Source organism: Schistocerca nitens, chromosome 6 (genome assembly GCF_023898315.1).
Source record: "Schistocerca nitens isolate TAMUIC-IGC-003100 chromosome 6, iqSchNite1.1, whole genome shotgun sequence".
Lineage (NCBI taxonomy): Eukaryota > Metazoa > Arthropoda > Insecta > Orthoptera > Acrididae > Schistocerca > Schistocerca nitens.
The window spans coordinates 522,176,401-522,203,234 of NC_064619.1; the positions used below are offsets into that span (position 1 = coordinate 522,176,401).

The 26,834-nt window shown below is 42.4% G+C and overlaps 1 protein-coding gene and 1 long non-coding RNA gene across 3 annotated transcripts in view; one reads left to right on the forward strand and one right to left on the reverse strand.

The window, feature by feature from the left end:
• Window positions 1-26,834, reverse strand: part of LOC126262320 (uncharacterized) — a 439,820-nt gene that overhangs the window by 87,184 nt on the left and 325,802 nt on the right. The window lies entirely within an intron of this gene.
• The window catches only part of LOC126262319 (follistatin), an 809,720-nt gene continuing 805,787 nt past the window's right edge, over window positions 22,902-26,834 (forward strand). The window contains exon 1 of the mRNA XM_049958873.1: window positions 22,902-23,150. Within this exon, the coding sequence (XP_049814830.1) occupies window positions 22,958-23,150 (193 nt within the window). The 5' untranslated portion in view covers window positions 22,902-22,957. The remainder of the gene's footprint in view (window positions 23,151-26,834) is intronic.

Consider the following 26,834-nt stretch of genomic DNA (forward strand, 5'->3'; position numbering starts at 1 on the left):
TGGTTTGTTAATTGCACTTACAGGTCTTCTTACTCGTTTTCTTATTTCGAAAAGAGAGTGCTTACACATTCATCATTTAGTGGTTTACACACAGCATCCGATTCGATCTGCAGATGAATCTCATATTAATGTCTGTCTGTAATGTCACATTACACCATCTAGACAAGGCCTGACAAGTTGGCCCTTGCAAAAGTACTTAACGAATGAAGACTGTCGGAGTCTCCCATAGATCACCGACGAGGCAGAAATGCACTTATGCTTTTCTCAGGACGTGCAGAGGCTTGCAAAAATGCGTGTTCAAGCTTGCCACTGCCTAATTGACATGTGTGACCTATTACACCAAACAAATGGGCCACATATGGACACCAACGTCCCAATCTGCCTGTCGCGACTGCAAATGCATAGTATATTTAACGTCAATGTGCTTACAACTTTGAGTGGAGGCAGTGCAAGAAATCAGGGGGACGTGTTTCCTCGTAGCAGAGGCTTCAGTCTCGTACTTAGCGTTGGTATTTGTATAAAATTACAGAAGATGTCCAATACCTTGCTGCTAATTGTGTTAACTGAGATTCTAAAGTCATTTTGGACCATTAATTATGGAAATATTGGCTATCATTTTTAGGTACGACAGCACCCTGCCGAACACATACACACACAATTTGCCTAGAGGAGTGAACGGAGTAACATTTTTTCCCATCTTTTTACATAATTTAGCATTACTTTATTAAATTATATACACGCACTGTAATGTCCTAGTATTTTGCATAATATGCCATGGCGTCATTAATTTTTACATGGCACAATGCCAAAGTATTTTACATCAGTATCGACGATCACTTTGCGAAATATGCTGTGATGTCATTAGTTTATACAAACTCTGTAATGTCAAAGTGTCTTACGTAATTAATTATGGTAATACCTGCAGCTATTTTTTAACTTTGCTGCTGATGGTCTTCTCACTAGAGCATGGAGACCTCGAATAACGAAACTCATTCACGTAATTGGCATAATATTAAAATTAATTTGTTAATATTAATAATAGCAAATACCCACATAATGATCCTCTCGCTACAGAGCGCAGAACTTGAATAATTCCTATTGGCTGGGAGCAGTACGCTAATCTTGAATATACCAAGTACAACTTCCTCATCGCCGGAACTGTAGTTCCTGAAATGCTGTCATCTGAATGTGCAAACGCTGCAGTTCATAGAATGCTGTCACCAAGATGTGCTGGAATCACAATTTTCTTACCATAATTAGTTCTACTACACTATTCGTAAATAACTAGTTCAGAAGCATTGTAACAAATTTACAGGAAAGTTTTTGAAAAACGTTGTAATGTACCAACGGAGAAGTATACAGCAATTTCAGTGGTATTGCTCCCCACTGGGAGGGGGAAATGAAGTACGAAATGTCGTTGTAAGCAGTTAAAGAGCAAAATTTTAATAGGTTTGGATGTAATCCCAGCATGTGTGTGTGTGTGTGTGTGTGTGTGTGTGTGAGTGTGTGTGTGTTTATTGAAAGACTCTTCTCTTTGTCTTTAGAATCGAAATGAATATCTGAAATATGTGACTTCAGGAAAGCACCCTGAAAATATTCCCCTTTAATACGAAATATTCACCCTAAAACAATTACTAAACCTGTCTGACCACGATTTGATGGAAATACTGAAGGGTAGGATATGCTTTCATTGCGAAACGGGAAAGAAATAGGGGTATGAACAAATATGTGAACGTCTTTAAGATCGTGATTATATGTTGTACTGACTTAGCATGACTGAAGTGTTGATGGGACCTCTCTTGGATGCAGACATATGCAGTATATAAGACTACCCACATAAACCTGAAATATAACACTCACTTCGAACTTAATATTGAACAGTCTCTCAGTCTCAACAAAGCTGATTCACATTAAAAGTTGTAAGGAATATTTGTAGTGATACCTGTTGCTACCATTTTGATTTATAATTCTGTTGAAGGTAGAATTCACTGTAAAGTTGGTGCCCAAATGAAGCACTATAGCAATAATAAATGTAAGAGCACATTTACCGTCCAAATATTGTGTTCATTTTATAAAAGAGTGAGAGAGGAAAAAAAATCCAAGATGCTTTCGTGAAATTTCTAAGTACTAATAATCAAATAAATGACCAATGACACACAATGAATTCACACTTGATCCATGATGGACTATGTAGTATACAAGTCCACGATATATGAAAATCACAACAAAATTCAACTCCATACACACCAGAATACTTAAGCAATATTAAATGAGCAAGAGTGTAAAAAATTCAGTACGCTAATCACATGGTTGCACAGGGGAAATAATGAAAGTGTGCAAAGACCATGGAAGAAGATCTGTCTCTTTGAACAACAGCAGTTAAATCTGAACACGACTGGAGCCATATCTATAGTCTAGAAAGCATTGCGCACAAAATATTACGCCAAGTGGTTCAGGAATGGGGTGGACTTACCATAATCCTCAATGACGGAAGCATGAGAATGATCATCGGAATGTAGCCTTAACTCAAATACACATCGTCCTTTGGCCAGCTCTAACAAGTTCCGAGAACCAGAAAGCACCAGCCATCCTGAGCAAGGAGGAAATAGAAACAGAATTAACAAATGACGAAATTGAAATTCCGACACAGCCACCATCGGACTTAGAAATAAATTCAGTGGTGCCAGGTGCAAAATTGTGCTGCACAGGGAAGCCAATCTGGATTTCCCGCTTTACGCGAGCACTCGCCTTAACCTCATCGACTACGCAAAATACGCTTCACGCCCAACCCAAATTCCAAACTTGTCGCACACTACGTACTTACCGCTCCCTGTCCAGTACGCTCATTGCTCGCAGCCTCACGCTGATTCCCACAAGAGGTCGGACAAACAGTGCATCTACATCTACATGATTACTCTGTAATTCACATTTAAGTGCTTGGCAGAGGGTTCATCGAACCACAATCGTACTATCTCTCTACCATTCTACTCCCGAACAGCGCGCGGGAAACACGAGCACCTAAACCTTTCTGTTCGAGCTCTGATTTCTATTTTATTTTGATGATCATTCCTACCTATGTACGTTGTGCTCGACAAAATATTTTCGCATTCGGAAGAGAAAGTTGGTGACTGAAATTTCGTAAATAAATCTCGCCGCGACGAAAAACGTCTTTGCTTTAATGACTTCCATCCCAACTCACGTATCATATCTGCCACACTCTCTCCCCTATTACGTGATAATACAAAACGAGCCGCCCCTTTTTGCACCCTTTCCACAGAGCTTGGATGGCTTGTACAAGTACAGCTGCTCATGCAGCTTCGACACGATACCACAGTTCATCAAGACTAGTGACTGGCGTATTGTTACGAGCCAGTTGCTCGGCCACCATTGACCAGAGGTTTTCAGTTATTGAGAGATCTGGAGAATGTGCTGACCGCCGGCCGAAGTGGCCGTGCGGTTCTAGGCGCTACAGTCTGGAGCCGAGCGACCGCTACGGTCGCAGGTTCGAATTCTGCCTCGGGCATGGATGTGTGTGATGTCCTTAGGTTAGTTAGGTTTAATTAGTTCTAAGTTCTAGGCGACTGATGACCTCAGAAGTTAAGTCGCATAGTGCTCAGAGCCATTTGAATGTGCTGACCAGGCCAGCAGTCGAACATTTTCTGTATCCAGAAAGGCCCGTACAGGACCTGCAACATGCGGTGGTGCATTATCCTGCTGAAATGTAGGGTTTCGCAGGGATCGAATGAAGGGTAGAGCCACGGGTCGTAACCCATCTGAAGTGTAACGTACACTGTTCAGAGTACCGTCAATGCGAACAAGACGTGACCGAGACGTGTAACTAATGGCACCCCATACCATCACGCCGGGTGATACGCCAGTATGCTGATGACGAATACACGCTTCCAATGTGTGTTCACCGCGATGTCGCCAAACACGGATGCGACCATCATGATGCTGTAAACAGAACCTGGATTCATCCAAAAATTGACGTTTTGCCATTCGTGCACCCAGGTTCGTCGTTGCGTACACCATCGCAGGCGCTCCTGTCTCTGATGCAGCGTCGAGGATAAACGCAGCCATGGTCTCCGAGCTGATAGTCCATGCTGCTGCAAACATCGTCGAACTGTTCGTGCAGACGGTTGTTGTCTTGCAAACGTCCCCATCTGTTGACTCAGGGATCGAGACGTGGCTGCACGATCCGTTACAGCCATGCGGATAAGATGCCTGTCATCTCGACTGCTAGTGATACGAGGCCGTTGGGATCCAGCACGGCGTTCCGTATTACCCTCCTGAACCCACCGATTCCATATTCTTCTAACAGTCATTGGATCTCGACCAACGCGAGCGGCAGTGTCGCGATACGATAAACCGCAATCGCGATAGGCTACAATCCGTCCTTCATCAAAGTCGGAAACGTGATGGTACGCATTTCTCCTCTTTACACGAGGCATCACAACAACGTTTCACCAGGCAACGACGGTCAACTGCTGTTTGTGTATGAGAAATCGGTTCGAAACTTGCCTCATGTCAGCACGTTGTAGGTTTCACCACCGGCGCCAAACTTGTGTGAACGCTCTGAAAAGCTAATCATTTGCATATCACAGCATCTCCTTCCTGTCGGTTAAATTTCGCGTCTGTAGCACGTCATCTTCGTGGTGTAGCAATTTTATTGGCCAGTAGTGCACATTCTGTTTTTGATCCTGCATAATTTATATGGTGAAACTGAAATTCCGACATTAGCCGCATTCAAGCATTGAAATAAGTCAATGGTGTCAAGTGAAAGTGCGACTGTCACTCTTTGTTCGACCCCTTACGATAATCAGTGTAAGGGTGCGAGCAATGAGAGTAAGGGACAGGGGGAAGTATGTATGTAGTGTGTGACAAGTTGGGAATTTGGGTTAGACGTGAAGCGTGCTCGGATAACCAAAGCCGTTAAAGTGACCACTCACCTAAAGTGGGAATTACGGCTTCTAGTTCGGCACGCTTGTCACCACTGCATTTATTTCAATGTTCGATTGCAACTAATGTCGTAATTTCAATTTATTCATGTATATATATAGCTGTGTGTGTGTGTGTGTGTGTGTGTGTGTGTGTGTGTTTTGGAAGAATTCAGTAATAGCATCATCGACCCACTAACTGAAAGCATAAACGAATCATTCGCAACTTGTTACTTACCTGGCCATCTGAAGCATGCAAAAATTTTACCACTACAGTATAGGTGAATTGCCCTATTGTCATCACTTTAAAAAGAAAGATAATCGATAGTGAAAAACAGTCTTATGAGCTATCTAAGTCTTTTGCTAAGACCAGTTTGGTTTCAGACCTGGCAGAGGGATAGAAACTGCAACAGCACGATTCACAAAAGTCGTTTTCGAAGGGTTAGATCGAGATAGCCATATATCAGGACTATTATTAGACCTGTAAAAGGCCATTGATTTGACTAACATAATCTGTTGTATAAGTTAGAGACTACGATTGAGAAAAGTAGTTAATAAATGATTTCCTTCGCACCTAGAAACCAGAATACAACATGCAGAGACGTAACATTTCTCAGTAATTAATAATATGTATTCCTTCAGGAGAGCTCTTAAGTATACGTGCGAGAGCACTATTGTTATACCATAAGTCAGTATGTTACTAAAAATGTATGAATCTCATGGCGTATGGATTACTTGGGTCTTTTTATATGTTCTTATAAATATAAATAAATTCCGGTTGACAATACATACTTAAAAAGTCATGTATGCGTACTGACAACAATCATATATTGTACAATAGCTACAAAAGATAATGTTTAGGTATCATTTGTATGTTTGTCGTGTCTCTGTGGAACGGGACATGGAACATTTGTGGAAGCTAGAGAGAACCTTTTATCATGAACTTAAATGTATGTGGAAGCATGTAAAAGATATATCCCAGTAAAAATAAGTTGGTCCTTCTGAAAATAAAATTTTTGTGACCCTACGCGTAAGTTAAAATTTACTCCATGTTTCTCCCTTCATTCATGTAGAGGATATAGTCTTGTGAAATCGAATGATTCTCCTTGAGTATATATGGAGTATATCTGTTTAACGTTTTCGCGTATTAGATGTTTGTATACGACAGGTATCTATACAATATTCTGACCTACTGGGAAATAGAGATATTCTCAGAGTAAATGTTAACGACGCTTATTTTAGTTTTCTAGATTCTATAATACTGTTTAGGGCAAAAATTTCCAGTTCTCGAATTTATGAGTTCACTGGAATGCTACTACCTGTAACAGAAGCAGCTCACAACAGCACACGGCAACCTCTATCAGTCTCGATATGTAGAGGCAATTACAGCGAAAATAAATCTTCCAATAACACCTTGTGGCAATGATTTTAATTTCGTTTGATAATGCACCACACTACGTTCTTTATATAACAAAAGTAAAGATAAAATACATTCGAAATGTAGTGTACGGTATTGTGCACTGTATTAAAAATGAAAGGTCGATCGTCAGACGTAGTTTTGCTTTATTGCAATAAAGTGGTACGTTCACTGTACATGCAGTATGTCCCTTTGACGGCCCATTACGTAACTTCAGAATACACGACACTGGGTTAAAACGGAGGGTACTTTAGTTTCAAATAGTCGCCAGGGAGCAAGATTACCTTAGGTTCCTTTGCACCGTTTAAAGCAAATACAGGGATGATTCCTTTGAAAATTATACTATCAGTTTCCATTTTCAACATTGTCCTATCAAAACTTGTGCTCCGTCTCTGGTGAACTACACTGCCAAGTCACAGGTGGTCCCATTATGTGACCACCTGCCACAAGCCTGAATAATCACCGTTTGCATCGCGGACCGCTGCAAGACGTGCAGGGACAGGGACAGTGAGGTTCTGAAGGTACCGACAGGGATGTAGGGCCGTGCTACCTCCAGCACCCTGCCCAGCAGCGCTAGGTTTCCCAGTTGAGGATCCATTGCGCGAATAGCCCGATCAAGGTGTTCCCGCGAACTCTCGATTAGATTTAAATCCTGGGAGTTTGGTGTTCTTCGATCCATGCACCTACATTGCGAGCTGTGTAACACGTTGCCCTTTTCTGTAAGTACATGCCACCGTGCAGAGGAAAACCAAATTGCATGTAGGAGTGGACGTTGTGCCTGAGGATAAACGCATAGTTGTGTTGATTCACTGCGGCTTCCAGAATAGCGACATCACCCAGGGAATGCCACAAAAGCATTCCACAGACCATAACCCTCCTTCCTCCGGCCTGGACCCTTCGACGATGGTTGCAGGGTTCTGCCTTCAGAAGTTTCACGCTGTGCACGCCGAGGGCTACATGTCATCTAGAAAGGCCACCTGTTCACCTGTACACCTATCCGCAGCCGCCGTTCTCCCTTGTCATCTATGGCCTGTGGTGAGCCACTGTTGCCTCGGGCTGTGCAAGCAGTTTACTAACTTAGCCTCTGGCCGATGTGGCCGAGCGGTTCTAGGCACATCAGTCCGTAATCGCGCTACTGCTACGGTCGCAGGTTCGAATCATGCCTCGCGCATGGAAGTGTGGGATGTCCTTAGGTTAAGTTAACTTTAAGTAGTTCTAAGTCTAGGGGATTGTAAGGCGTACCCAGGAGCAGATATAGACTCAGATCACAATATAGTAGTGATGAAGAGTAGGCTGAAGTTCAAGACATTAGTCAGGAAGAATCAATACGCAAAGAAGTAGGATACGGAAGTACTAAGGAATGACGAGATACGTTTGAAGTTCTCTAACGCTATATATACAGCAATAAGGAATAGCGCAGTAGGCAGTACAGTTGAAGAGGAATGGACATCTCTAAAAAGGGCCATCACAGAAGTTGGGAAGGAAAACGTAGGTACAAAGAAGGTAGCTGCGAAGAAACCATGGGTAACAGAAGAAATACTTCAGTTGATTGATGAAAGGAGGAAGTACAAACATGTTCCGGGAAAATCAGGAATACAGAAATACAAGTCGCTGAGGAATGAAATAAATAGGAAGTGCAGGGAAGCTAAGACGAAATGGCTGCAGGAAAAATGCGAAGACATCGAAAAAGATATGATTGTCGGAAGGACAGACTCAGCATACAGGAAAGTCAAAACAACCTTTGGTGACATTAAAAGCAACGGTGGTAACATTAAGAGTGCAACGGGAATTCCACTGTTAAAAGCAGAGGAGAGAGCAGATAGGTGGAAAGAATACATTGAAAGCCTCTATGAGGGTGAAGATTTGTCTGATGGAATAGAAGAAGAAACAGGAGTCGATTTAGAAGAGATAGGGGATCCAGCATTAGAATCGGAATTTAAAAGAGCTTTGGAGGACTTACGGTCAAATAAGGCAGAAGGGATAGATAAAATTCAATCAGAATTTCTAAAATCATTGGGGGAAGTGGCAACAAAACGACTATTCACGTTGGTGTGTAGAATATATGAGTCTGGCGACATACCATCTGACTTTCGGAAAAGCATCATCCACACAATTCCGAAGACGGCAAGAGCTGACAAGTGCGAGAATTATCGCACAATCAGCTTAACAGCTCATGCATCGAAGCTGCTTACAATAATAATATACAGAAGAATGGAAAAGAAAATTGAGAATGCGCTAGGTGACGATCAGTTTGGCTTTAGGAAAAGTAAAGGGACGAGAGAGGCAATTCTGACGTTACGGCTAATAATAGAAGCAAGGCTAAAGAAAAATCAACACACTTTCATAGGATTTGTCGACGTGGAAAAAGCGTTCGACAATATAAAATGGTGCAAGCTGTTGGAGATTCTGAAAAAAGTAGGGGTAAGCTATAGGGAGAGACGGGTCATATACAATATGTACAACAACCAAGAGGGAATAATAAGAGTGGACGATCAAGAACGAAGTGCTCGTATTAAGAAGGGTGTAAGACAAGGCTGTAGCCTTTCGCCCCTACTCTTCAATCTGTACATCGAGGAAGCAATGACGGAAATAAAAGAAAGGTTCGGCAGTGGAATTAAAATACAAGGTGAAAGGATATCAATGATACGATTCGCTGATGACATTGCTATCCTGAGTGAAAGTGAAGAAGAATTAAATGATCTGCTGAACGGAATGAACAGTCTAATGAGTAGACAGTATGGTTTGAGAGTAAATTGGAGAAAGACGAAGGTAATGAGAAGTAGTAGAAATGAGAACAGCGAGCAACTTAACATCAGGATTGATGGTCACGAAGTCAATGAAGTTAAGGAATTCTGCTACCTAGGCAGTAAAATAACCAATGACGGACGGAGCAAGGAGGACATCAAAAGCAGACTCGCTATCGCAAAAAAGGCATTTCTGGCCAAGAGAAGTCTACTAATATCAAATACCGGCCTTAATTTGAGGAAGAACTTTCTGAGGATGTACGTCTGTAGTACAGCATTGTATGGTAGTGAAACATGGACTGTGGGAAAACCGGAACAGAATAGAATCGAAGCATTTGAGATGTGGTGTTATAGACGAATGTTGAAAATTAGGTGGGCTGATAAGGTAAGGAATGAGGAGGTTCTACGCAGAATCGGAGAGGAAAGGAATATGTGGAAAACACTGATAAGGAGAAGGGACAGGATGATAGGACATCTGCTAAGACATGAGGGAATGACTTCCATGGTACTAGAGGGAGCTGTAGAGGGCAAAATCTGTAGAGGAAGACAGAGATTGGAATACGTCAAGCAAATAATTGATGACGTAGGTTGCAAGTGCTACTCTGAGATGAAGAGGTTAGAACAGGAAAGGAATTCGTTGCGGGGCGCATCAAACCAGTCAGTAGACTGATGACCAAAAAAAAAAAAAAAAAGTCTAGGGGACTGGTGACCTCAGATGTTAAGTGCCATAGTGCTTAGAGCCATTTTAACCATTTGAACTAACTTAGCCGTTTCGGAAATGCTTTCACGCTTGGCTCGGAAGCTAATGATCTTGCCCTTTTGATCGTCAGATAAATCGCTCCAGCCGGCCATTGTGGCCGAGCGGATCTAGGCGCTTCAGTCTGGAACCGCGCGACCGCTACAGTCGCAGATTCGAATCCTCCCTCAGGCATGGATGTGTGTGATGACGGATGTTAAGTCCCCTAGTGCTCAGAGCCATTTGAACCATTTTTTGAAATCGCTCCATTTCAGCCTCATGACAAAGACTTAAATGAAACTTCTTTATTTCACTCGCGCCTATGTACCGTAATGTTCGCAGGGTCAGCGAGGTTACAACGGATTTGGCGAGATTAATGTAAAGGGGTGGCCGGATGCCCTTCCTGCCGCCACCCCATACCCCCCACGACAGAATCAGTGTACGGCAAGCTGTCTGCGTCTAGTGTAAACCATGAAATAGTGCCGAAGTGTTAAAAATGTCTGTGTGTCGTGTTACTGAGGCAGGATGCGGGGACCAGCCCGGCATTCACCTGGCGGGATGTGGAAAAGCGCAAAAAAACCATATCCACGCCGGCCGACACACCGACCCACGTCGTTAATCTGCCGGGCGGATTCGATCCGGGGCCGGCGCGCCTACCCGAGTCCTGGAAGCAGCGGATTAGGGCTCTCGGCTAACCTGGTGGGTCACTGCAATGAAACTTCCTCACAGATTAAAAGTGTGTGCTGGACCAAGACTCGAAGTCGGGACCTTTGTCTTTCCGGGAAAGTGCTCTACCGACTGAGCTACCCAAGCACGACTCAAAATCCGGCCTCACAGCTTTACTTCCGCCAGTATCTCAACTTCCAGCCGGGAAACGACTGCACTGTCTACTGCGTCCCCCCCCCCCCCTCCCGACAAACTTTGTATACTATCCACTGCTAGTGCTGCCACCTGCCGCCTGTGAGTGGCTATTGCACGTTGACGAAAGGCGTTCGACTCAGTTCCGCTCTGTCGCTTGCTCCAAAAAGTGCGCGCTTACGGTCTATCCGGTGACATATGCGGTTCGATAGAAAGTTTTCTAACAGACGGAGAGCAGTATGTCGTCCTGAACGGGGTGACTTCAACTGAAACAAGCGTAACTTCAGGTGTGCCCCAGGGCAGCGTAATAGGTCCTCTGCTTTTTACGAGTTACATAAACGATCTGGTTGATGGTATTGACAGCGGCCTTAGACTGTTTGCCGATGATGCTGTAGTCTACATGATAGTAGTATCACACGAAAGTTGTGAACACATCAATGAGGATTTGCAGAAAATAAATGCGTGGTGTAATGACTGGCAGTTATCTCTCAATATTAGTAAGTGTAACCTACTGCGTATAACAAGGCGAAACTCCCCATTAATGTACAAGTACAAAATAAATGCCCAGTCTTTGGAAGCGGTAACATTCGTCAAGTATCTGAGTGTGACTATTCGAAATGATCTCAAATGGAATGATCAGATTACACAGGTAATGGGTAAGGCAAACTCTAGATTGCGGTTTATTGGTAGAATCCTAAAGCGATACAGTTCTCCAACAAAGGAAATAGCTTACAATACGTTAGTTCGTCCAGTCTTAGAGTATTGTTTGTCTGTATGGAACCCTTACCAGTTGGGTTTGATTGAAGAGATTGAAAAGGTCCAAAGAAGAGCGGCAAGATTCGTGACTGGTACATTTAGCCATCGCGAGAGCGTTACAAGTCTCATAGAAAGTTTGAAGTGAGGTACATTTGCAGATAGACGGCGCGCTAAACGGAAGGGGCTGTTCACTAAATTCCAAAATCCGATCTTCACCGACGATGTAGATCATATATTATTACCTCCAACTTTCAAATCGAGCAATGATCACCATTAAACATTCAAAGATAAGGGAAATTAGAGCTCGTACTGAGGCGTTCAGTCGTTTTTCCCTAGCGCGATCCGCGAGTGGAACAGAGGGGGGGATACGACTTTGGAGCGAATTGTGTATTGTGTCCTCCGCCACACATCGCTTGGTGGCTAGCGGAGTATATATGTAGATGTAGATGTCGAACAAAGGCGGTGGCCACATTAATGTTCCCGGACGATGTATCTTAAGAAATAATCTTCCTTTAAATCTGTAGGTACACTCTGAAGAGTCGGTCTGTCAAAGTCCAAGATAGTCTCTATAAATACAAATGAAGTTTCTTATTATGTTTGCCCTCTATGCGTTCCTAAACCATTCATCCCATCGCGAAGAAACTTTGGTGAGTTGTTCTCCGTACGCCCGCGAAGCTTTCTAGCCCCCCCCCCCCCCCACCTCCCTCCCAAAAAAAAGACAACGATATATAGTTCAGGAGAGCTGACGTTATAAACAATGAGATGCAAACGAGTGAAAATACCTAAATTTATGCATCCACTATTTGGGAATGAGACCACTTAGCAACTGGCAACAATTCTTTCTTTCATTCGCTGACGCCATAGCCCCGCAACGTTCGCAGGGTCGGCGCAGTTAGAACGGATTTGGCAAGGTTAGTTTTAGGGGTGGCCGTATGCCCCTCCTGCCGCCACCCCATAGCCCCAGGGATGGAATCAGTGTAACCCAGCTGTCTGCATCTAGTGTAAATCGTGAAATAGTGCGAACGCGTTTCAAATGTCTGCGACGCGTGTAACTGAGGACGAACGTGGGGACCAGCCCCGTATTCACCTAGCAGGATGTGGGAAACCGCCTAAAAACCACATCCAGGCTGGCCGGCACACCGGCCCTCGTCGTTAATCCGCCGGGCGTATTCGATCCGGGGCCGGCGCGCCTACCCGACTCAAGGAAGCAACGCGTTAGCGCTCTCGACTACCCTAGCGGGTAGCGACTGGCAACAATCTTTATATAATTTATAATTTCAAACCTGTACGAAAATTAATCTCGCCGACACCCCCCACAAAAAAATGAAAGGGAAAAAGGTTATCGCTTCATACTTTTTCACTGCACATACCGTAAACCTGCTGCATCTGACTTTTTAATGTATTACTTCGTTCAAATGTGTGTGAAATCCGAAGGGACCAAACTGTTGAGTCATCGGTCCCGAAACTTACACACTACTTAAACTAACTTATGCTAAGAACCACACCCACATACCCATGCCCGAGGGAGGACTCGAACCTCCGGCGGGAGGGGGCGCGCAATCCTTGACATAGAGCGGCCACTCCGCGCGGTATTACTTCGTTACTACTAACTCTATTCGCTACATATTTTGCATAGTGTATCCACATATATAAATAAATGTGCTGGCAAATTTATATCACTGCGTGACGTCATAAGCATTGAGACGCGTGAGAAGCTGCCACGTCAGGCGCGACGTTATTTCTGTATTACTAAAGCTATTCACAACACATTTCGCAAACGCATTAAAAACAGTTTGTAAAACCAAGGATGTATTCCAGTGCAATGTTATGTTAGAATCTCAGACCAACTGGTCAAGAACTTTCGATTAGGAACATTTGCAGTTTCTGTTCGTTTATTCTTAATAGCAAATCTCGGAAAGTTGTTGAATATTAATTTGAAATTTTTCATACAACATTTCATTCTAATACGGGCGTGTTTTCATGTACCTATTTTTGTAGCAGCCCGCACGCGTATTCAATTCAAGCATTTCATATGTGAAGAAACCTCAATAAAACGCATGTCTCAAATCGTCATGGCGACATGTACAGAAACTGACATTAAAAAACAATGTACGTGTACAAGTACAATAGGATAGATCCGCTAAACATTTCGCAAAACAGTTCGATGAACCTACGTAACAACAAATTGCCACCAAAATTATGTAAAACACAGTAATCACGAACGAATTGATTCACAAAGTATCGCACAGGGCTATAAAAGTCACCAGCGGCTCAGTGAACGTACTACATTAGCAGCTAAGAACGGTGATCTCAGTGCCATCAGTTACAGCGTTCAAAACAAAATCCCAGGCGAGATGGCAACTTATAAGTCCATCGATACTGTTATGAATCGAACGAAGTTGTAAATTACCTGACTAAATTCTTGAATTCAGTCGATTTGCCGAGCATGCCGCCATACGAATTGATATTAAAAATTGACGTGTCTCTCATTCTTCTCAGAAATATCAGTCCACTTTGGAACAGTACCAGACTTTCAGTGAAAAACATTAACAGTATCATCGAAGCTACAATATTAAAAGGAAATTTTAAAGGAGAAGATGTGCTGTTACCAGGCGTCCCAAAAATTCCAACAGGTACGCCATTCGAGTTCAAACGCTTGTAGTTTCCGGTGCGACTCGCATTTACAGTAACAGTCAACAAGGCCCAGGAACAATTACAATGTGTGGAATAAATCTGGAAATTCCATGCTCCTCAAGCGTTAGTAAACAGTCTGATTAATTCGTGTACGCACCAGAAAGCTAAACCAAAAATATTCTCTATCTAAAATCATTTCAATATACAGATTATAAAACCAAACACTCTTTTTTTTTTCTTTCCGTGGCATTGCAACGCATACCGGGTACAGCTAGATGCAGGTAAATTTTCCTAGCTAATGAGAGAAGTGTGTCGGAAGGGAGACCAAGACTAAATATTAACTTTTCCCAAGTAATTTTCTTGCCCGATTTCCTGTCCGGGATAGCATGACAAACTTCAGCTCGTACGATGCACACTCACTGCAGAATGAAAGATTTATCCTGATTTATTTGGAATGTTTGTATGTAAAAAATGATAATCTTAAAAAAAACATATTGAACATCACAAGCAGTCACAACTGAATTCGTCTGTTATTTGTGTGGACATCTTATAAATATATAGCTGTTCTTTGGACCTCCAATTACTTGGTTTAAACTTTTTAGCAGATTTTGTTTCCTCGTGTTATTTCATGTATGTTCACTGAAAGCTGCAATAATTTCACCAGAATTATTCAACTTTCAGTGTAGGAAGTGAAGTAAATTGCATTCATTTGTATGCAGTGCATTAGTGCATTCTTCTACTTTTGTACTGACCTTGATCATTTGTCAAAGGTTTCTCAAGATAGTCCTTCACAATTTAGTCCAAAGCTTCCATTCAAAACTGGTGGAGAGAGTTTATGTAACTGATGCAAATAGAAAATATTTTTAAAACGCCTCATTTTACAATATTTTTGAGTTACTAGCCAACCACCTTCAGTACACCTTCAACTACATATAATCCATGACTATGCTACACGAGTTTCAGAATGAATCACTAGTGCTTGGTAACTGTTGTAAACAATTTTCAAGTGACCTCTTACACGCCGTTAAATATTGTAATACAAATAAGACAATTTTTGAGGTCAGATGTAGGATGTTCGTTTTCTAGCAAGATGGCGCAGTGGTAAGACATCGAACTCATATTCGGGAGGGCACCGTTTCAAATCTCCGACCACTCATCGACATTCAGGTTTCCCTGGTTTTGCTAAATCGTTTAAGCCAAATACCGATTGGTTTCTCTCAGAAGGACAAAGCCGATATCCCTCCCCAATTCGAACATGTGTTCCGTCTCTACTGATCTCCCCCAGGACGTAACTTTAATCACTTCATTTTAGAATCTTTGAAACAGAGCTGTTCTTAATGTTTCATGATATTACCAATTACTTTCACTGAAAAAAATATTAGAAATGGAGAAACCTATCGATTGTCGAATGATGTTGTCTGACTGGTACTGCTCGACTCATTTCGAGTCTAATTGCCTCACTAATGCAATACTTCTGGTCCGCAGTACTTGGGCTGGAGTTCGTCTGAACGAAGTAACAAATTGGTCTGGTTTGCGTCACTATTTTTCATTGTTGTACAGAGAGAAGCGTGTAATAACACCACTACAGATCTCACTTCTGAGCACAAAACGTGGTAGGTAATTGATGATGTGTTAGACCTCAAAACGTGTCATGCGATATTAACAAACCACATTACTAAAGAGCGTGTGTTCACACAATAGCTTTTAGACTGTTCTTTCGGGAAGACGGCGGTTCAATCCCGCATCTGGATATCCTGATTTAGGTTTTCTGAGATTTCCCTAAATCGCTTCAGGAAAATGCCTGGATTGTTCCTTTGAAAGGGCACGGCCGACTTACTTCCCTATCCTTCCCTAAACCTATGGGATCGATGACCTCACTGTTTGTTCCCCTCCTTCCAAATCAACAGGCCCACCAACTATTCTTTTATACTGGTACTGCGGGAATCTGTCATCAATGAAATTTTTTGAATGAGGTTCTTAGTAACAAGGCCTTCTGTGAAACACAAAATTTCTTTCTTTCATTTGGTTGTCCAGACGTGTTCTCATGACCCACACACCCTCTTCTGCGGGCCTCTCATCCTTCTAAAATTTAATACGGTAGCATACTTTAGTATCAGAGAGCAAGTAATATCTTCTTAAAATATTATATTTCCTTAGTGTGCATTGTCCTGTTCTTTTTGTGAAACTTTGTTCATTTTATACTTTAAATCGCTTCGTTTTATCTTGGCCTCAGTTTACATACTTAACAATCAACTAAGGAGATTCTTCATATCTGTGACCATAATTCCTTTATATTTGCCGGCCAGGGTGGCCGAGCGGTTCTGGGCGCTACAGTCTGGAATCGCGCGACCACTACGGTCGCAGGTTGAAATCCTGCCTCGGGCATGCATGTGTGTGATGTCCTTAAGTTAGTTAGGTTTAAGTAGTTCTAAGTTCTAGGGGACTGATGACCTCACAAGTTAAGTCCCATAGTACTCAGAGCCATTTGAACCATTTGCTTTACAATTATTACAGGGATTTCAATTCCGTCTTTGCAGCTATTAAGAATACGTATTTATTTTACCATGGGCGTCTCATTTAATTCGTTTAAAACATAGTCAGTGGCCTGAAATGATACGTATTTACAAGTGTGCTTTGCTTCTAGATCCAAGACCAGCTGGTTTCAAAACGTATTGAGATGTGGTTTCTACTTACAGAATTTTCGTCTGATTTCTAAGACTAGCTGGTTTTATATTCTGAAACAAATTGTTAATATTTCATTTCAGACCGCTGACAACGTTTGAAATGAATAAAACGAAACACATGTGGTATAACAGATACGAAGTTTTTAGTACATTCAAAGAGGGAACTGAAATACTTCAATAATAATTAAGAAAACATTTGGGGACACAGCCAAAGTGTTCTGATTACAAGAAATTCGTTGGGCTTACGTATATCGGCGTATCATCGATTTCTGAGTGTATAAAGTGAAATCGAGGTAATGGTGAAATGATTTAGAAGCGTGAAATACATAGAAATTGACATATGAAACAGTTCAGATAAGACATCGATGAAGGATAATATGCGAGGGAAGATGACACTTTCAGTCCATAAATCTACCGAAGCAGTTAGCATTGTTGAATTCTACAAGCAGGTGACGTGCATTAAAAATAAAGGGAGATTCGCAGAAGATGGGTCACAGATGCTGAAACATGTTTAGGTAATCAAACAAAGTGAACAATAAAATAAAATGAAATTGTTTTAATTAAATGCTTGTAAATAAGTAAACTCTTCATTTGACGAGTTGGTATATAATGTAATCAGATCATCTGATGACGACTTGGTAAAAGTCAAAATCGGCACTGATACCATGTACGTGACCTCAGACTGAAACATACGACAGAAAAGTTTTTTAAAAAAGTACTAGATGGTCACTGTGTGTACCTGAAGCAGCATGTATACAGTCTGGTTTAGAATAGTTGGCTTTTAGTGTTGTCTCATCCTCTGCCAATGCATATGGTGGGGCAGGGTCACTACTTCGCACTCCCAGCTGTTGCAGCGTCATGAAATCTTGGAACTGCCACTTCGCATTCTAGCATCACAGAGCTGTGTGGAATCCGTTACAGTACTCCCACGAAGGAAAAACCCTGTCAGTAGCGGGAATTGAACCCGAGTCCTCCGCATGGCAGCCAGACACGATGACTACTAGTCTACGGAGGTGGACATCTGTTATAAAAATCACGGAAAATTACGAAATTCACGCACTGTGCCAGGCTCCCATTGGTGTTGATGGTAAAATCCTTAAATTCGTCATTTCTATGTTTTTGCTACTCTTTAGTTGCTTGTATAATAACAATTAAATTATTTTATTGATAGACACGTGATCCATCTATGCAGCTGAATAAAAGGTTGTTAGTTTCTAAGCCACATGCGTTTTGTTTCCTTTTATGTACAAAGCAACCTCAATGGCGCATATTAAATGTTTGTCGTATGCATATTATAAACATAGTTTTACGTTATTATCTTTTGGTCAAAATACACCTTTTCGGCGCACGCATGCTACAAATATGTATTACACGCTATAGATCCTTCGCAAATAGAAGGAAACGATACGCGAGTGGCATAACAAAACACAGCCTTTTGTTTAGTTGCATAGACGGATCAGATCACAAAGAAGATGATGACAATATTAAAAATCTTTGAGTTGCTAGGTCACGTCATATTTCTATACAAAATTATTTTGCAAAGATGGCAGTATTTCTGATTTTTGAAGAGGAATACAACGCAGCCGGACAACACAGAAGGCTGCACTATCGATGACAGGAGATATGAGAGCGAGTAGATTAATATGCCATTCATGTGTTGGTGGCGCGATCAATCCAGCCACCAGTCTCTCAAATGACAGTGGATGAAAATCCGACACGCTTACAACAGCCGAATTTGCTATTACCGGAAACTGCCTTGGTACCTGTCATCCCAAGGAATATAACAGCACAGAAATAATCGCATGCACTTCCGGCAATCGTAATAGTGTTATTTAGGAAGCACTTCAATGTAACTATATCAGTCCCACCTACATGAAAAAATATAATTTTAAAATTTTTCACATAAATAACCTTTATTATAAGGTAATTAACGAAAACAAGAAGACATTGGCAAGAAGTGAACACTCAATTGTCTTAAACTGTTGGTTTCACTTTGGAATATCATTTTAGAACTGTTTCACAAAATTAAACTTTACTGTCGAAGTAAGCAATGGATATAAGAAGAAATTGGAAAAAAAGAAAAACAATCAATTGTTTTAACGGGTAGTCTCAGTTTGGAATCACTATGACACGTAGCTTTCAGCCAACCATTATTTCACGTGATATATTTGAAAACAGGGTAGCAATTTTGCTAGATATCTCGAAACTTCCATGAACTCATAACAACTTAACAAATTATAGTTCTAAAACAAGCAAAAATGGGCCTATAAATTGATAACTTTTCAGTCACAACTCTAAAGGGTGAGCATTAATAAAACGGACAAACTGCATGGACGGGTGTCCTTGAGTGTGTTGCAGTTTGTGGCAGCGTACTGTATTTAGCTGAATGGTCCAGTATTCATGTCGGGAACGAGCCGAGATTGTGTTTGTTTACTGCCAAGCAGATGGAAACGGTCGAGAGGCAACAGGGCTGCACCAAAACAAGTACCATAACAAACACCAACCCCATCACACAACATTTCAAGCTATTGTTGGGCGCTTGTGTGGTCATGGGTCTTTTCACACAGACGAATGCTCAGGGAGGCGGCGGACTTCGCGTGCACCAGATTTACAGAATCGGAGTCTGCCTCTCGACCGTTTCCATCTGCTTGGCAGCACACCATCTCTGCTTTTCCCGACACGAATACCGAACCATTCTGCTGCTTACAGTACGCTGCGTCAATCAGGCAGCCTGCAACACACAAGGAACGCACGGCATGTGTTAGAGAATTGCAGTCGTCAGCGCTATCTACCGTGGCAATGATGCACTTCTGGACACAGGTTCGTAAGACCTTCTTTTCCTTCATTTCCAGTGTGTCGGTTTTATAATACGACCCACTGGTTTCATTTCGTAGCCAGTCGTAAAAGTAGTAGTGCAAACTCAAATTTACATTACGATAACTTAGATATGCCTACTTCCACTGTCAGTTGTCTTCTCAATATTGTCACTACGAAAAAAAGTATATCATAATCTTGTAAATAATATATTTCAACTATCAGTCGTCCTTTTGAAATTTTATTGGCAGATCTAGATTTCAGCTAGAAACTAGCCATTCTCAATGCACTATCATTTTTTATCAATGCATGTAAAGCCTGTTGGTCGGGCTTCATTCACAGTTCATTGAATACTAGTCTCTAGCTGAAATCTATATCTGCCAATAAAATTTCAAAAGGACGACTGATAGCTGAAATCTATTATTTACATGCCAATATAACAGTATTTGCGTGCAACAGCCTCTGAATGGAGGGTGACCTGATATATCATAATCTCCTACAATAGTATAGCGCAATCTTCGTGCCGATTGTTGCTTTGACGCTATAAGTGATTACTACAGTGCACTACATTCGTAGGAATGCCCCTTTGTACCGCTAGGCCTCGCAACGGCTTTTTATGCTAAAAACACTAGTACTTAAAAAAAATAATAATAATATACCGGGTGATCAAAAAGTCAGTATAAATTTGAAAACTGAATAAATCACGGAATAATGTAGATAGAGAGGTACAAATTGACACAAGTGCTTGGAATGACATTGGGTTTTATTAGAATTAAAAAAATACAAAAATTCCAAAAATGTCCGACAGATGGCGATTCATCTGATCAGAATAGTAATAATTAGCATAACAAAGTAGGACAAAGCAAAGATGATGTTCTTTATAGGAAATGCTCAATATGTTCTCCATCATTCCTCAACAATAGCTGTAGTCGAGGAATAATGTTGTGAACAGCACTGTAAAGCATGGCCGGAGTTATGGTAGGCATTGGCGTCGGATGTTGTCTTTCAGCATCCTCAGAGATGTCGGTCGATCACGATACACTTGCGACTTCAGATAACCCCAAAGCCAATAATCGCACGGACTGAGGTCTGGGGACCTGGAATGCCAAGCATGACGAAAGTAGCCGCTGAGCACACGATCATCACCAAACGACTCGCGCAAGAGATCTTTCACGCGTCTAGCAATACTTTGTCTTTTTTTGTTTTGTTTTTTGGGTTCTAATAAAACCCCATGTCATTCCAAGCATGTGTGTCAATTTTTACCTCTCTATCTACATTATTCCGTGGTTTATTAAGTTTTCAAATTTATACTGACTTTTTGATCACCCGGTAATTAAAAAGTGGTTTCAGGCACAAATCACACTGATCCTTAAAGGGTTAAGTTAGAAAGTTTATTATAGAGCCGGAGGGTTTTACTTAAATTGTACTTAAGAATGTTCTCTCCCTCGTCAAAGAATAGACTTAGAGCCACTTGCCCACTCGCTGGCAATTAACATTCACTAACGGTGTGTGTACTTTGCAAAATGGTTGAAATGTCTCTGAGCACTATGCGACTTAACTTCTGAGGTCATCAGTCCCCTAGAACTTAGAACTACTTAAACTTAACTAACCTAAGAACATCACACACATCCACGCCCGAGGCAGGATTCGAATCTGCGACCGTAGCGGTCGCTCGGCTCCAGACTTTAGCGCCTAGCACCGCTGTAGTGGGACGCGAAATTGAAGCGTCACCCATCCACCAGTGTCAGCCCAGTTTGCAGGTGAATATAAGTTTAATTTAGTGTTTTGTTTATGTATTTTGTAATATTTGTAATGGTTGTGAATTATCTAAAGTTTTGTAATTATTTTTATGTTTCGTGTACGGAGAGAGCGGCGCAACAAACTGAGACAGCATCTTCATTGCCGGGACCAGAGAGAAAATCGCTGGCCACTATACGTCGCGGGTCGACAGCCAAAGAGCAACAGAAGATCCTGAAACCGAGTTGTTGCGTCGTGCTTCTAAAAACTGAAATAATAAGAATTTGTAATGTTTCTACAGCAATGACGTCATAGAGAGTTTAATCATGTTGTAAATGTTCAGTCCTATCTTGTCAAGGCTCATGTTCACGTCTATATGTAGTATACATGAAGATAATAAACTAGTGTATACTACAAAAGTTTAAAAACGTGTTCCGAGAATTTATTTATGAAGAATCATATTAAGGAAGAAGTATTACTGATTTATTTGACAAGATTATTAATTTTTGACAACGTTCATAGCGAGTTTGAGTCTTAAAAGTTTATTCAATGTTGTTTTAATATTTATTAAAGAAGATAACTTGCATTAATATAATTTCTGAGAAGAAAGAAACGACATCTAAATTGAAAAAAGTTTGCGCAAACCAATTGGACATTGATTCTGCGCAAAAGACTCAAATGAAGATTTTTTAATTACAGTTTCGTACAAGAACCATTCAGAGACAAGTTTAAAAAGAATTTAAATCATTTTGAAATATTTTGTAACTGACGTAGGTGAAGAAGTCTGCACAAGGTCATATGTCAAAAGAAAATCATTTATACAAAACTTACGTCGTTACACTACACCGCACGGCCACTCCGGCCGGCTGTTCTTTGCATATACGGTGCTATTGTTGTTGGTCGGTGTAGCTCCACCTACCGAGTGTTTAAATTTCCTTGCACCGGCCTTTCTCTTTCCATTTCTCCCCTGAAAATGACGGGCCGTTGACCTGCCGAAACATCGGCGGCTGTCGAAGACGGCACCGAGCTGTATACCAGTAAATTGTTTCAACGTTTTATAGTCCAGAAGAAACTCAGCTTTCTGGTTTAAGGTGGACTATAATTTGTCTGAGGAAACGAGGGATACCATATTTACGCAGGTAGCGGCGACAGCGGCCGCAGCACAGACGGCTAACGAAAGAGCAGCCGCCACGGCGGAGCTCTGCCCCCGAGTGAGCCGGCGGCGGCGGCGGCGGTGGGCGCTGTTTTTGTGGCGGTGGTGGGGGCGCGGCGTGGCGGCTCGGGCGCCTCCGGCGGCGGTCGGGCGCGCTCGGGCCGGCTCGCGGCGCTGTCCGGAGCGGCGCGGCGCTGCGCTCGGCTCGGCTCGCCGCGGCCTGCTGCGGCCCGGCCCGGCCCCGGCCCGGCCCGCGGCGCGCTCCGCCTCGCCTCCCGCCTGCCTCCCGCCGCGCCGCGCCAGCCGAGCGGCCAGCAGCAGAGCGCGGAGCGAGCCGACTGCCAGCGGCCAGCGCCGCCACGCCACGGCACCGCGAGCCGCCGCCGCCGCCGCCGCCGCCGCCGCACAAGAGCCCGCGCAGCAGCAGCAGCAGCCGCCGCCGCCGCCGCCGCCCGGCGCCGTCATGTGACGGACGCGCGCGGCCACCATGTGCACGCACCACCATGGCCCACGTGGCCAGTCGTCGCCAGACACCGGCCGCAGCCGGACGCCACCGCCTCAGTCGCAACCGCAGCCGCTCCTGCCAGCCGTGGCGATGCTGCCGACGCCCGCCGTGCCGCCTATGCTGCCGATACTGCTGTCGCTGCTGGTGCTGACGCTGCTGATGCCGGGAGCCAGAGGTGAGTGAGTCCTTCCGCCGCCGCGGCCTCTGCCCGCCGCCGCCGAACAGGTTTGCGCGGGGTTCAGTGGCCGGCTGCGCTCGGCCCGCACCGCCGCCGCTCTGCGCGAATTCGACTGACGGCCTCGGTAGCCGGCCGCTGCCGCTGCCAGTGGCGCGCCGCTTTCCTTTGCCACGTGCTCGCCGCGTCCGCAGGAGCAAAGACCTGCCCTCGCGCTGCCGGCCAGCTTCTTGAATTTTCCCCGCCTCTTTCGTCCCCGTACTTCGCGTCTTCTCACTTAACTGCGTTCGTACCCAGTTTGCTTTTTATATCCGCAGTCGCCCGCCTTCAAATTTCGTGGAAGAGAGGATGGACTGTCCGTGTGCACGTGGGGCCTACTTGTTGCTCTGGCGAGCAGCCGCGTGCTGCGCCTCTGATAATCGGCAGCCAGGTGCCGCCCCTCGCCGCGTGCTGTATTCACGGCCAAATCGTGCCCGTCCGTAACATGGGACTCCCGTCGACCGAAAGTGAACTAATACGACAGAATTTCTCGCGAGAGCGTTGCTGAATTTTATCCGCTGTATAGATGAACGCGCTTAGTTGTTATATTTGATTTATTTTTGACGCGCAGTAACCGCTATATCTTAATTTACGTACATACATGACTTCTTATTGAAACTAAGATAGTCTTCAGCTATTATTATTTGATTTGTGTTGTGTACTGCGTCTTATAATGAATGAGTCTGATGCAGAGCCAGCAACGTGTCTGTTTTCGTTAATTTTTGTGTTTTGTACCGTCCCTTAGTTGCTTCTAATTTATTAGTATTGTGTTTATTATAATTATTATCATTAGTATCTTCTGGGAGATACAGTAGTTACAAGGAATCACCACTAACGAGTTTTGCGATTTTGTTACATATGTCCCACTGGAATTTTGTCTTTTCCTGCGTACACCAGGATCTGTTGAAACATGTAGAATAAGCAATAGTTTTAATGTGAAGGAACCGATATTACTTTGCAACTGTAGACTCAAAAATGACAGCTTTCAAGTGCGATTGTTACTTTCCCATGGTACAAGATCCATTTTCCTGCAACGAATTTCTTTTATCAACAGAATAAATAACCGTTGTTTATTTTCGACTCGATATAAGCAAGAAACTACCCGTATACTCCCATAGCTATGGTATCATAGTGCCAGTTTACGACTAGATAATACAAAGTATTTATGATTTTTTTCCATTCTTCTAGGTCCAGTTATGTACATTGCGCTTGGTTATTGATTTCGGTATTACATTTAGGCTTCTCGATTGACTGTTTCCAGTATCACCAACTCAGCAATATAGCTCGATCTATTTGTGAATATTTTGTGAAACTGCGTCTTCCTTTATTGTGGTTGTCTTAGAGATTGGAAGTAATGACTTCCAGCTGGGACTGTAATAGCTTTTGAAGAACGTTGTGAACTAATGCAAACAACTTGACGCTTTTGCTTCCAGACAGTCCATTATTTGTTATTTTCTTCGTAAATAATTATTTACTATCTCCATGAGATATGAAGGAAAGAAGACAGATATTAGTTGCTTACAAGAACTTTCTTCGTATACATGATTACCAAGTAATGAAACAATCCTTTTTAAGGTATCTCTGAACTTTTCCTATTTTAAATCAAAACATTATGTTTCTATCCCTAGTTCGAGTAACATACGAGTATCTACATCTTGATATAATTACTGTTTATTTTGCTACCGTTACTCTCCTCTTCATCGTATGTACAGTAACAAAAACAAAATAATATTGTGAAACGTGTAATCTGTTTCCTAGCTAATGGCTTCGGGAATTTTGAGTGCACTTAATGTGGTTGTTCTTAATAGAAGAATATAATAAAACGCAGACAGAACGCAGAGATAACTCAATGCGAGTAACGTAAGTTTATTTTTAAATGTACACTTTAACAAAAATTGTAAAGGAAATATATTGATGTTTTCTGTAACATTATAAACATAACAGTCTTATTCCTGGAACTAAATGAGGTTTAGAGGGACTTTATAGAAGTTAATCGCAGATCTCCAGGCTATAACTTTATCCTACCATAGAACATTGAAAGGTGGCTGATTACAGAATTTAAAGAAAGTGTCTGATCGAAGCAAGGAGCGTAACATATTTCTAGGAAGCTGAACGAACTTACAGCAAGAACCTGATTTGGTGCCTATTCAGGCTCGTCCTTCCTGTGTTCGTGGAAGCCTCTCTGTCCAAATGCCAGAATGGTTTCTCGCTTATGCATACAGATCGTTCTTCAGCAAACACTTGACTCTTTCCCTACAACAAGCTGACTGGAAATTGGGTTAAACAACAGCTCCCCTCTAGTATACACCTCTCGTGTTAAAGTGTCATGTGGTATTCACTGTCTGAAATTAAATATAGGTTCTCGCTGACCCTACGGTCTTATATTTCTCGTAGCGAATCAGGAGTCGACGTTACTCTCCCCGAAACGTATTTTCTTGCAATCTTAATTTTAAATGGTTCGCCGCTAACGGAACTGGCGGAACGTCTTCTTCCTGATTTAACTGTAAATTGGAAGATGGACGGAAAGGAATTACGCCAACCTTCACCAACAGAGGCGTATTTAAAACATTCGTCGGGCTCGCAAAGTAACGCGGAAATTTCCTCGCAACTCCGATGAACCATTTTAGCGTGTTTCTATTGGTGCAGCACATGTTAACCTAAATATACAGTTCTGCTATGCTTTCTATTGGCAGACGCCTCTCTCTTCCTGAAAGTTTGATATCTGCATCTCTCACAATTAAAATACGATTATAGCTTTTCATATTCTAATATTCTTTTAATCACTTTTTGTAGGAAAAAATCAGTCCATCTGTATTGCCATAGGATACGAATGTTTTCCTAAGTACCTCGGTCACGAGTAAAAAACAAGTCTTCTAAGTCTGTCATATGATCCGTTTCGTGTATGACCGTGCTCATAAGGGTTACATTCTAAACTTCCGATGCAAATGCTATAATGGCTTTACAGCGTCTCTTTCTTAGAAGTTATGACACAAGACTCGAACAGACTTCCCGTTTCTAATTGCTTTGTTACTGATCTATTTCAGAACAGGTTTAGAAACTTTGTCATTCTTAGTGTCCATGACAAGCAGACTGCGTCTTTCGTCTTCTCCACAAGGATTGGGAAGTAGTTTAAAAAGGACTTCTTACCGTACGAGCTCGTAATTATATGGTGAACCAATGAACTATCATGTTCTTGGAAGGTTTATCAACAATCATGTTTTGCCCCTCAGTTTCGAATTTTCACTGCAACAGTCACTAGCATCTGCTGGCCTCCACTAGATTTGTTTAGTGAATTTCCTATTCCGTAGCACAAGATTGATCTAAACGTTGCGAACCAAAAGACTTCCATTCTTTTCACATAGTTGTGACAATGATATACATTTATGAACATTTTCTACTTATGTTGCGTTCTGTCACGAAACGGAACGTTAATGATTGGCAATGAATGTGCTTGACTGTTCACAGGTGAAGTGGACACAAAATTAGTAACAACATATTTTAAGCTCGAGGACACATCCGAAATTAGTCATTCATCTGATCCACAACTCTCCAACCACAGTCATTATCACTTACTGTTTAACTACAGATAACAGTTGTGTGACAGTTTTTGGAGCACTTCAGGTTCTTTGACAGCAAACCAGCGTT